The sequence below is a fragment of the Cicer arietinum genome, chromosome 2, assembly GCF_000331145.2.
Source record: "Cicer arietinum cultivar CDC Frontier isolate Library 1 chromosome 2, Cicar.CDCFrontier_v2.0, whole genome shotgun sequence".
Classification (NCBI taxonomy): domain Eukaryota; kingdom Viridiplantae; phylum Streptophyta; class Magnoliopsida; order Fabales; family Fabaceae; genus Cicer; species Cicer arietinum.
The window spans coordinates 10,085,899-10,099,282 of NC_021161.2; the positions used below are offsets into that span (position 1 = coordinate 10,085,899).

The following is a 13,384-nucleotide window of genomic DNA, read 5'->3' on the forward strand; positions in this document are numbered from 1 at the left end:
TCTCTGGTCCGACAATCATATTCTCACCGTCTTTATACCAACACAAGGGCGTTTGACACTTGCGCCCATATAAAGCCTCATATGGTGCCATTCCAATACTTGCGTGGAAACTATTGTTGTAAGTGAACTCAATCAACGGAAGTACATCATCCCAACTTCCTCTATCATCTAAAACACATGCTCTCAACAGATCTTCCAAGGACTGATTTGTCCTTTCAGTCTGTCCGTCCGTTTGTGGATGGTAAGCTGAACTCAATCGTAGCTTCGTTCCCAACGCTTCGTGCAATGCTCCCCAAAAATGCGATGTGAACTTCGGATCACGGTCTGATACAATGCTCGATGGTACCCCGTGTAACCTCACAATTTCAGCAATGTAGATCTCCGTTAGCTGATCTACCTTATAGGTGGTCCTTACCGGCAAAAAGTGAGCAGATTTAGTTAGTCGATCCACTATCACCCATATGGAATCATTCTTTCTCCTTGTCTTTGGTAATCCGGTTATAAAATCCATGGAAATGCTGTCCCACTTCCATTCAGGTATATCTAAAGGTTGCAACATTCCAGCAGGTCGCTGATGTTCCACCTTCGCTTTCTGACAAGTTAGACAAGTGGATACATATTCCGCCACATGTTTCTTCATTCCTGGCCACCAATAATTCTGCCTCAAATCCTGATACATCTTTGTTGCTCCAGGATGAATACTCAGCTTACTCTTATGCGCCTCTTCTAAAATCGTTTTCCGCATATCTGTAATTCCTGGTACACAAATCCTACCATTACACCGCAAAACATTATCAGCCCCAATCTTGAACTCAGTCGTCTTCCCTTGTACTATTAGATTCCTCTTCTCTTGAATTAAGACGTCATCCTGAGAATTCGCAATGTCTTCAAGTAATCCACTCGAGATCTTAATCATTCCGAATTTCAAAATTCCCGGTGCAAACTCTACGTTCAAGTGCAAGTCTCTAAAAGCTTCCCACAACTCTTGTTGTCTAGCCATAATTAGTGAAGACACCGATACACTTCTTCTGCTCAACGCATCAGCCACTACATTGGCCTTCCCAGGGTGGTACTGCAGTGTGAAATCAAAATCCTTGAGAGTCTCCATCCATCGTCTCTGGCGCATGTTCAACTCCTTCTGATCAAACAAATATTTCAAGCTTTTATGGTCGCTGAACACGGTGAACGTGCACCCATATAAATAATGCCTCCAGATCTTTAATGCAAAAACAACCGCGGCAAGCTCCAAATCATGAGTAGGATAGTTCCTTTCGTGAATCTTCAATTGTCTCGAGGCATAAGCCACAGCTTTCTTGTGTTGCATCAGAACACATCCTAACCCCTGGTGGGATGCATCACAATAAACTTCATAGGGTTCTTCTGATTGCGGTAATACCAATACAGGTGAGGTCGTCAATTTCCTCTTCAGTAACTGGAAGTTTTCTTCACACTTCTCCGTCCATGCGAACGGTTGATCTTTTCTGGTAAGTTGTGTCAGTGGAGCCACAATCTTAGCAAAACCTTCGATAAACCTCCTGTAGTACCCTGCCAGTCCCACAAAACTTCGTATGTCAGTGACAGTCTGAGGCTGTTTCCAAGCAAGAACCGCCTCAATCTTAGCCGGATCTACAGCGATTCCTTCCTTGGTTATCACATGTCCCAAGAAATTCACTTTCTCTAGCCAAAATTCACACTTCGACAGATTGGCATACAATCGCTTCTCGCGTAAAATCTCAAGAACCTGTCGTAGATGTTCTCCATGCTCTTCTTCAGTCCTTGAATAAATCAATATATCATCAATGAATACCACCACGAATTTATCAAGGAACGAATTAAAGATTCTGTTCATGTAGTCCATGAAAATTGCCGGTGCATTGGTAACTCCGAACGGCATAACCAGGTATTCATAATGTCCGTAGCGGGTTCTGAAAGCTGTTTTCTGAATGTCTCCTTCCCTTACTCGGATCTGATGGTAACCCGACTTCAAGTCAATCTTCGAAAATATCGCGGCCCCTCTCAATTGATCCATCAAATCATCGATTCGTGGCAAAGGATAACGATTCTTAATAGTTGCCTTGTTAAGCTGTCTATAATCCACACATAGGCGCGAGCTTCCGTCCTTCTTCTTAACTAGCAAAACTGGAGCTCCCCATGGTGATACACTTGGTCTGATGAATTTCTTCTCCAACAAGTCTTCAATTTGGCCTTTGAGCTCATTTAATTCCAATGGCGACATTCGATAAGGTGCCATTGAAATGGGTCCCGTTCCTGGGTGCAAATCAATGAAGAATTCCACTTCTCTTACCGGTGGCAATCCTGGAATTTCCGTTGGAAATACATCCCGATACTCGTTGACAAGTATCACATCTTCTATTTCCACATTTATCTTTGCCTCTACATTTGCTAGAGACAAAAACTCATGAGTCCCTTCACTTAGCGACACTCGGAGTTTGTTAGCAGCTAAATACTTAACAACTCCTGGTTCGGGGAAAAGAACCAATTTACGAGCACAATCCAAGATCACATAATGATAAGACATCCAATCCATACCGAGGATGACCTCGAGTGATTGTAGCGGTAAACAAATTAGATTAACCAAGAAATCCCTATTCTGTATAGTCATTCGACAATGTAAACATGCTGAATTTACGGTTAAGGTCTTAGCAGGTGTGGAAACAACCAAATCAAAAGGTAAAGCAGACACAGATAACTTCAAGCGATTCACACAGTCCATAGCAATGAAGGAATGGGTTGCCCCCGAATCAAAGAGTGCAGTTAGAGTGTTACCTGCAATCTCACAGTCACGCTGAATCAGATTACCAGATGGATTTCCCTCTTCAGCATTCACACAATAAATGCGTCCTCTAGCAGTAGGACGGGTAGCCCTAGCTACATTCACCACTGGTTCCACCTTTGGAGCCGTGCAATCCCTTGCCATGTGCCCCGACTTCCGACAATTGTGACAGATGGGGATGTTAGTGGTACAAGCACTAGCATAGTGTCCTTCTCCCCCACATCGGAAACATCGAAGCACTTGCCCCAATTACCTCCTGAAATTCTGGTTCCCCGGGCGACTCTGCCCACCGTTGTTATTCTGGGGTCGATTATAAGGTTTAGCAACTTGCTTTCCCTTGTTCTGATAATTCACCCGACTAGGGCCTCCCGAATTAAAATTCCCTCCTCGGCTAGCCCTTTTGTTTTTCATATCTTCCACTTCTCTACATTTCTCTACCAGTGCTTGGAAACGTTGAATTCCCAAGGGTAAGACGGAGTCTTGAATCTCATACTTCAGTCCGTCTTGGAAGCGATGGCACATGAATGGTTCATCAATTTCTTCACGGAAGAACCTGAAGTGCCTCGATAGTGATTCAAATTTAGCAGCATACTCGCCCACAGTCATGCTCCCCTGGTGAAGTTTCAGAAAGTCGTCAACCAGTTTAGTCCTGGTACTCATCGGGGAGTATTTGTCTAAAAACTTCCTTTTAAACGATTCCCAGTTCACCTCCTCGTGGGCTGCTCCCATCAATAACCTTGCACTCCTCCACCAGTACTCAGCATCCCCCAACAGCATATAAGTGGCATAGCTGACCTTCACTCCCGCCTGACAATTTATCATTTCAAAGATCTTCTCCACTTCTTGGATCCATTGATCCGCCTTCTCTGAATTCTCATCCCCCTTGAACTTAGGAGGATTGTAACCACGGAAGTCTTCTAATCCTCTTGACTCTGCAGCACGGATCTCTCTTCCCCTCTTTTCAAGATCCCGTTGAGTCTTGGCAGCAGTCTGTGCAGCCACAGAAGCAGCCATGTTATTCATAGCCTCCGCCATTTGGTCATTCCTATTCGCGTTGGCTCTCGGAGCGTCATTCCTTCTTGGCGGCATGGTTTCCTATAAAACCATTATCAAGTAGAGTCTTAACACTACTTCAAATAACTCCAAACTAACGTCCGACTATAACACACACAATTAATTATATTGAACTTGACAACTCAAGTCACCTAAACCGACACATGATCAGATGACAACTCCCAACTTATAGGTCGACCTACAATCTATAACCAAGGTTCCACAGCCCCCAAAGAAAACCAAACCTAAGCTCTGATACCACATTGTAACACCCCGTTTTTCAAAGCGAGGGTATATTTTTTTTTTAAAAGTAATTAAAAACAGACAAAGAATTAAATCAAGAAATGCCTTTGGATAATTAATTGAGTCATTATAATTTACAAGCAGCGGAAAAGTTTCTCCAATTATAAATTCCAAGACATTTACACAACAATAAATGGTACCTGGAACCCATTCAAATAAGATGTCAAACTGACAATATTAGTATAAGTACAATTTTCCAAACTAAAAATACTCCAATCCAAAAAAGAAGGACACCTAGTCCCTATACATCATCCTAATCTGATCATCCTACCAAAAAGCTATACACCCTGAGTATCACCACGCGCCCCGTGAGATCCTCCTAACGTAACTGCAGTCAAGCGTTCCCATCTCCATTCCCGTCCGTAGGGTACGAACCGGTAGGACCGTCCTGACTCTCATCTGAGGGCAAAGCCCAGATTTCCACAATAATTGTAAAGGGTCACCAACCAAAAAAATAACAGTTAACACATAGCAATTAAGATTTTAAATGCTCAAAATAACCTTTCAACTAAGCATGCACCTTAAAAGGGTTTCCATATGCATACAATACTTTGCCAATTAAAAATGAAAGTAAAATGAAGTTCTCAATCTCCTAATTAACACATAACAAATCAATGCATGGATAAGTTAATGAGTAATCAATCATCTAACTCAAACTGAGGATTTTCACTAAGCCAATCGATTGGGGTGAAGGTTTTTTTTTATGAAAACAGAATCCTGGGCTGAATCAATCGATTTGGCAATCGATTGAGTGAGTACTGAGCCCCCAGGTTTTAAGCCAATCGATTTCCAAATCGATTTGGTCGAATATGGATGAGTCCCTGACTTAGGCCCAATCGATTGGGCAATCGATTTCGTAAATGATTTTCGAAAACTGATTACAAAATCGATTGGCTAATCGATTTTGTCCATTTGGCCAAGTCCCTGACTTCCATCCAATCGATTGGGAAATCGATTTCCCTGATCGTTTTTCCAAAAATTCATGCATTAACTCAAGTCATTCCTAATCAAGTCCACAACCTAACACTGAGCAATTCCTATGCGATTACCACGGCAAATGGGATTTCAAAAACCATCATACTTACACACAATAATCAACACATAACACTTAGCATTTTCAACGCAATTACCACGGCAGTTGGGATCTCGATAACCATCATACTTACACACAACAATCAACACATAACACTTAGCATTTTCAACGCAATTACCACAACGACTCAAATTCAAATCACTTAATCATAAAACTCAAATCAACCACGACTCGCGTGCCAAGCACCCTAATGCAATGCGTATATGCCAAAATGCATGGACTCGGAATTCCAAACCAAAACCCTCCTCGAAGGGCCGTAAATCATAATCGTACCGCCTATCGCAGGCCAAAGTACCAATTACCGAGGTGCCACCTATCACGGGTCAGCACGATTTACTAAAATGCGTAAATCATAAACGTACCACCTATCACGGGTCAGTACAGTTTACCGAGGTGTCACCTATCACGGGTCAACACGATTTACTAAAAGAAAAAGCGGAAATCGTAAATGTACCACCTATCACGGGTCAGTACAGTTACCATGGTGTCACCTATCACGGGTCAACACGATTTACTAAAAGAAAAAGCGGGAATCGTAAATGTACCACCTATCACGGGTCAGTACAGTTACCATGGTGTCACCTATCACGGGTCAACACGATTTACTAAAAGAAAAAGCGGGAATCGTAAACGTACCGCCTATCACAGACCAGTACTGTTTACCGAGGTGCCACCTATCACGGGTCAGCACAATCCACCAAAAATGTAAATCGTAAATGTACCACCTATCACGGGTCAGTACAGTTACCATGGTGTCACCTATCACGGGTCAACACGATTTACTAAAAGAAAAAGCGGGAATCGTAAACGTACCGCCTATCACAGACCAGTACTGTTTACCGAGGTGCCACCTATCACGGGTCAGCACAATTCACCAAAAACGTAAATCGTAAACGTACCACCTATCACGGGTCAGTACAGTTTACCGAGGTGTCACCTATCACGGGTCAACACGATTTACTAAAATATAAATCGCAAACGTACAACCTATCACGGGTCCGTACAGTTTACCAAGGTGTCACCTATCACGGGTCGACACAATTTACCAAATGAAATGCATGAGCATACACAGACTCCATTCACAACAATCGTTAAGCAAATGCAGATATTAAAAGATTCCCCATTTTTAATACCCATTTAACTTAAACGACCTTCAAACAACATTAATTAAATAAGTCATTAAGAGATTCCCCGTTCTTAATACCGATTTAACTTAATGATTTTCAAAACAAAACGTTAAGCAAACAGTCATATTAAGAGATTCCCCATTCTTAATACTCATTTACCGAAACGATTTTCAAAAACGATAGTTAAGTAACCGAGACATTAAGAGATTCCCCATTCTCAACGCCCAGTTAACTTAAACATTTTCCTCAAATACACATTAAGTAAACCGAGGTATTAAAAGATTCCCCATTTTTAATACCCATTTAACTTAAACGACTTTCAAACAACATTAATTAAATAAGTCATTAAGAGATTCCCCGTTCTTAATACCGATTTAACTTAATGATTTTCAAAACAAAACGTTAAGCAAACAGTCATATTAAGAGATTCCCCATTCTTAATACTCATTTACCGAAACGATTTTCAAAAACGATAGTTAAGTAACCGAGACATTAAGAGATTCCCCATTCTCAACGCCCAGTTAACTTAAACATTTTCCTCAAATACACATTAAGTAAACCGAGGTATTAAAAGATTCCCCATTTTTAATACTCGTTTAACTCTAATGGTTTTCAAATTCCACAGAAACAAATTCAAGGAGTTGCGAAACCTTTGTTCTAACTCTCACCCAACCTTGGGTTACTAGTTTTGAAGAAAAGAAAGCGACGAAAATGAAAACGGGAGAAAGGAGGGAAATTGGCCGCGGGTCAGAGGAAGAAGACGATGGAAAAGTTTCTTTCAGTTTTCTTTCCTTTTTCCTTTCCTCTATTCTCTTTCCTTTCTATTTCCTTTCCTTTCTTTTCTATTTCCCTTTCCTTTCCCCTCAAACAAACATATATACATAAATATATATTTATATATATATATTACTTACTTTTAACAAATATCTCCAAAATATTATTAACTTTGGCTAAAAAGCCTCTGAGCCAAAATCCAAAATACACAAAAATACATAAAGCACACTTTAAAATTACGGGTCTTACAAGAGACAAAAAGACTTTTGTTCAACACTTTTTCTCTTACAAAGAAGATGTCAAGTTCCGTGTGTTTGGTTCGATTGTGGAGAGTTGGGTTATGTGCAAGTGAGACTGTGCTTAAGTTGTCACATGGGATTTGGGGAGTTTTGAACTTGCAATGAAGCTCATTTAACATTGATTGTATCCAAAGAATTTCTGATGCAAGTTGTGCCAAACTTCTATACTCAACTTCTACTGTTGATCTTGCTATTAAAGGTTGTATCTTTGACCACCATGAGATGAGAGTAAGACTAAGATACACACATGCCCTTGAGGTTGACCTGCGATCATCAGGATCTGCTGCCCAATCTGCATCACAAAAGCCAATTAAGGACAAAGACTGATGCATAGGTGCTGGCTCGAGCAGAAGATCATGATGCAATGTGCCACTTAGATATCACATAATTCTTTTAACTGCCTTCTAGTGAGCTTCAAGGAGTTGATCCAAAAACTAACATACTTTATTGATAGAGAATGATATTTCTGGTCCAGTGAGGGTTGCATAATGTAATGCTTCCACAATAGAGCGAAAATAAGTTCGATCTTGCAGTTGGACATAACCAAACTTGGCCAATTTACTACTGGGCAACATTGGTGTTGGCATGCCCTTTGAATTCCCTATATGTACCTTCGCCAATAAGTCACATATATATTTGGATTGAGAAAGAAGTAAAGAGCCATTAGGTAAGTGAGTCACCTCAATTCCAAGGAAATAGTCCAAATTTCCTAGTTGTTTAAGTGCAAATTCAGAGTTCAACTTCTTAATAAAATGTTGAATTTGATTTAGTGAACTCCCAGTAAGAATGATATCATCAACATAAACAAGAGCCATTAATGTAGATGAGGTGGAATGTAGAATGAAGAGGTTGGGGTCGCATTTACTGGCAGTGAAGCCATACTGAATAAGGGCTTCTCTTAGTCTATCAAGCCAGACCCTTGGTGCCTGTTTTGGTCCATACAAGGCTTTGTTGAGCTTACATACCAAACTTTTGTCTTGAACCTCAAAACCTGGGGGTTGCACCATGTATACTTCTTATTCTAAAACACCATTTAAAAAGACATTATTGACATTAATTTGCTGAATATGCCAGTTGTTGGACACTACAATAGTGAACATAGTGACTGGTTTAACCACTGGAGAAAACGTTTTAGTGAAGTCAGAACCAGTCTGTTGATGAAATCCTTTTGCCACAAGGCGTGCCTTATACTTATTAATTGATCCATCATGGTTCTCTTTAATTCTAAACACCCAATTACACCCTATAGGTTTACAACTAGGTGGTGGAGGGGCTAGGGACCAAATATTATTTTGAAGAAGTGCAACATGCTCAGTTTTCATTGCTGCCAGCCACTGTGGGGCAGCAAGTGCTTGCTGAACAGTGGCATGTTTTAGGTGTGTGAGAAGCAGAGTGAGATGCAATTTGGGCTTAACAATTTCATTTTTAGCTCTTGTTTGCATGGGGTGTGTATTTTGAGTAGGAATTTGGATGAAATTGTCAAGCCTGGGTGCAGAGGCTGTTGGCTTGGGTGCATAGTCTGCTAACCTAGGTGCATAAGTTGTTGGACTGGGTGTAGAAGCTGCTGGATTGAGTGCATAGGTTGCTGGACTGGGTTCTACACTAGAGGCAGGAAATAGCATGACAGAGTTTGGACATCAGCCATTTATATATTGCTCAATTTTCATTTTTCCAACAAATATGATACTTATAACTCACAATTGATACCAACATGTTTGAGGGTTACAAAGCAACAAAATTACTTATAAAGTATAAACTCACTCATAATATATTGTTGGCTAAAGTGCAATTTTATTTCTTTAAGTTTAATTTCTGTTTAGGTCCTTTAAATTTTGTTCTTCCCAATTAAGTCCTGGAAGTTATTTTACGTTTGTAATGTTAATTTTTATGTTTTAGTTCGTTTGTATAAATACCCTTTTTAAATAGTTCTATTAAAAAAAAAACTCATGTGGTAGTGTGATATTCACTCATATTGTCCACATCAATTTTATCTTCTTCTTTCTCTCATGTTCCAAACCTAACCCCACAAAAATAAAAATAAAAAACTCATAAAAACTTGCATTCCAAATTGGTTGATGATACTGACATCTAATTTTGACCATTAAAATGGTAGATTCAAGTCTAAATGAATTGGAAAATGGAAAATTGTACAAAAATAAAATGAAGGAGCAAGTTTGAAATTAATTGACATAAAATAAGAAATAAAAACATTGAACATCACTAGCAACCATTCTAGTTCATCTAATTTTATTCTTGTACCAATTAAAATAGTGATTCCAAATTTAACTAATATCTAATTTATTTTCTTCCCTACAAGTAACATCTATTTTTTTCCCTTCTCTAAACTTCAATTTCAATTTCAAATTCATATCTATCTTTTACTTTTCCCTCCTATCATAGATCTATCTTCCTTTTTCACAAATCCTTATTCACCAAAAATCTCGGAGTTGTTGAAGTAATTCATTTTAGTAGTCTCATATGCATTCGATTTTTATATTGTGTTTTATTCTGAAATTTGAAGAAAAAATGGTAAAAAAGAGAAAGGAAAAAAAGATGAAAAAATATGAAATTTGAAGTAATTTAAAATTTTTAATAAAAAATAATTATAAAAAAATATAAATGAATAATTTGTATTTTTCAGTTAAAAATAATGTATTTTTTATTAGAGCCGCTAAACACTTAACCGACACATACCATTTCTTTTAACCAAAATGTTAAATATAGTATTTGTGCAAACAGACTATCACATAAATGAAAATTTTACGAACAGAATTTAGTTTAAAAAATTAAATAAAAAAAAACTTAAAACATATAAATGGAAAGTGAATTAAACAGACTAAAAAGTGCAAGTGCAATTTTACCTATATGTTTTACCTGACATTAAAGAAAGACTTTCCACTAAAAAACAACTTATACATCTCTTGTTCGTAAAAGTCTGCTGGAGCCTGCAAATAAATTTCAACATTTTCTCTCTCTTTGGAACGTTCTTTCTATGGAAACCTAACCATGATTACGTACCCACCCATTATTTAATTCGTTTTGGGTTTTCTTTCAATCATTCAAGATTGAAGGAACACGGGGAAAGAGACTTTCAATTTTCAGTTTTTAATATTTCCCCAAAATAAAGGGTTAGGGTTTCCAATTTTTACAAATTACAAAATCCTGTTTTTTGTTCGAGTACTTTGAAATTCATGCAAGTTTTGTGTCTGGTGTGTTGTTCCTGAATCAAATCGAAGAAAAGAATTTGATTAATTTTTCTTCTTTTGTGTGTTTGGGAAAAATGGATTTGGGGATTTCTGATGAGATGTTAGGGACTTTTGTTCCAATTCTAGTTTATTGGATTTATTCTGGTATTTATGTTGTTTTGGGATTGTTTGCTGAAGATTATAGGTTACATACAAAACAAGATGAGGATGAAAAGAATTTGGTTTCTAAGATTGATGTTGTTAAAGGAGTTCTTCTTCAACAAGCAGTTCAGGCTGTGGTTGCAACTCTTTTGTTTGCTGTAAGTTTTTTTGAGATGCGAAGTTTTTCTTTATTTGTTGGTGTTTTCCACTAGTAGATTTAATGATTGAGTCAATTTCATGTTGCCAAAACTGCTTTATTGAGGTTTAATTGCCTAACTAGATGTATGTAGTATTTGGTTCCTTCATGTCTTTTGAGGAAACATAGACAACAAACAATAATTTTTTTCATTGGATTGGCAGTGACTTTTACATCATCACGGAGACTTTGTTACTGTGATTTCGTCAAAGTGACTGTGATTCTAAACATACACTTAAGTATGTTTTGTCTAGTTGCTTAGAAATCAGAGCTAAATGTGGTTATTTTTTGCTAAATGTTTTTTTTTTGTGTGTGCTGATTCTGATAAGGTTTTGTTGCTATTTGGCATATGTCACTTTCTTGTGTTGGAGTATTCAATACATTTAGCTGATTGAATTGTTTTTGAGGCTGTGTGTATTTATAGGCTACATCAAAAGGGAGAGTTGCATCTATAGATACTTTAGCGGGTTATAGTCACTCCTTAATGGTAGTATATTATTCACTCAAAATTGTGAACTGTACTAACACGCTCTTATTACCCTTTTGGAGGAAAAGAAACTTATTTTCAAAACGGAAGAACAGATTGAGTTATGGCCTATGGGTTGCTACAGGTTGTTCTTGTGTTTTGAAAATGAGAAAAACGAAATTGTGAACTGTACTAACATTGAGTTGTCTCTGTCATCCATGAGGTGTGTCAACTTAGTAGTAAGAGTTTGACTTCATAACGTCGAGGGGCGAAGTTCAAATTTTCAAGGGGTCGTTGTAAAATGACTATTATTGTCACTTTGATTAATAATGGTTTTATCCTTTCCAAATTTTATAGAAAAGACTTGTCTCAATCTGTTTAGAGGTTTTGTACTGTTTATGAAGTGTTTTCTAGCTAAATCTTGCGTAGAATTTTATATTTTTATTACTTTAGAATTCATTGATCTAAGAGCACTTGTACTTTTTGCAGTGTTGTCAAATAGCGGTTATAGCATTATAGTGTAGATGAATTTAAACAAACAGTTATTGTTCTATAACACCTGATTTAGTACAAAATGTTGTCAAATAGCAATATTACATTGATATGGCATAATGGAATTTGAACAAACTATTTTCCTTGACCTGCGATTGACAACACTGATTTTGTGTTTACTATGTTGAATTATTGTGAAGTTGTATTGGATCTGGATAACAAAATTGTGTTTGTGTTTGTGTAGGTGACAGGAAGTGATAGCCAAATTAGTACCAACGAGAACACTTCTCTCCTTGTTTTAGCAAGACAATTTGTTACTGCTATGTTGGTAATGGACACATGGCAATACTTTATGCACAGATACATGCATCAGAACAAGTTCCTATACAAACACTTTCACTCTCTACATCACAGACTCATCGTACCCTATTCGTTCGGAGCTCTGTACAATCACCCCGTCGAGGGGCTTCTCAACGACACCATAGGCGGGGCTTTATCTTTCCTCCTTTCTGGTATGAGTCCTCGAGCATCCATCTTCTTCTTCTCCTTTGCCACCATTAAAACTGTTGACGACCACTGCGGGTTATGGCTCCCCGGCAACCTATTCCAAATGTTTTTCAACAACAATTCTGCTTACCACGACGTACACCATCAACTCTACGGCAATAAGTACAACTTCTCACAACCATTCTTTGTTATGTGGGACAAAATGTTGGGTACCTACATGCCATACTCATTGGAGAAGAGGTCAAGTGGGGGTTTTGAAACTAGACCCTGCAAAGATTACAAAGATGAATGAGTAATTAACCTTTTCTGCTTGATGAGTATTCTTTATGTGTACCAGTATTGTTTTTTTTCCACGTTATCATGATGAGAGTGACCATGCCTGTATATACGTATGTGTCTTATTCTATATTTTTCTTTGGTTTATTTATGTTCATACTAGATAGTTTTAATAAAGAATATTGAGGAGCAACCTATTAAAGTGTTTTTTACCCTTGTATTGCTGGCTGCTATAGCAATTTTTGTTTTGAATAGACAAATGTTGGTGTATTAATTGCTATATTATGTCAATATTGTATTGTTCACCAGGGTTTGGATCTTATCCTTTAATGCTTAGCTCAAACTAGTTGAGTTGTTATAGCAATTATACCTTGTTTAACTTGCTACGCATGCAAGTAATTGAGCTAACTAGAGTGATCGACACAATTTAATGTATTTGATATTTCCTATCTTCCCTTTTACTGAGAATTGAAAGGAGGCACTCAACAAAATTCTGAAAAGTTTTTTCTCATATTCATATAAGGAATTCTTAAAGTTGAGAGATTAAAATGACTTAGATACGAAAACATTGTTTGAGGTGAACCACTTAATAGGTAGTGCATTGTGCTCTATTTATGATGTATTTGCAAAACTACACTCACATTCACAAAATTCCCT

General features: G+C 37.9%; 1 protein-coding gene across 1 annotated transcript; it reads left to right on the plus strand.

The window, feature by feature from the left end:
• The first annotated feature begins 10,290 nt into the window (after window positions 1–10,290).
• Window positions 10,291–13,035, plus strand: LOC101489150 (sphinganine C4-monooxygenase 1). The gene is made up of 2 exons (XM_004489985.4): window positions 10,291–10,948; window positions 12,189–13,035. The coding sequence occupies exons 1-2, from the start codon at window positions 10,724–10,726 to the stop codon at window positions 12,741–12,743; spliced, it is 780 nt and encodes a 259-aa protein (XP_004490042.1). The 5' UTR covers window positions 10,291–10,723; the 3' UTR covers window positions 12,744–13,035.
• The last annotated feature ends 349 nt before the right edge of the window (window positions 13,036–13,384 follow it).

Coding starts and splice junctions, on each gene's coding strand:
- LOC101489150 (XM_004489985.4), top strand. CDS start 10,724: ATGGATTTGGGGATTTCTGATGAGATGTTAGGGACTTTTGTTCCAATT. Junction 10,949..12,188: donor TTGCAACTCTTTTGTTTGCT/GTAAGTTTTTTT, acceptor GTGTTTGTGTAG/GTGACAGGAAGTGATAGCCA.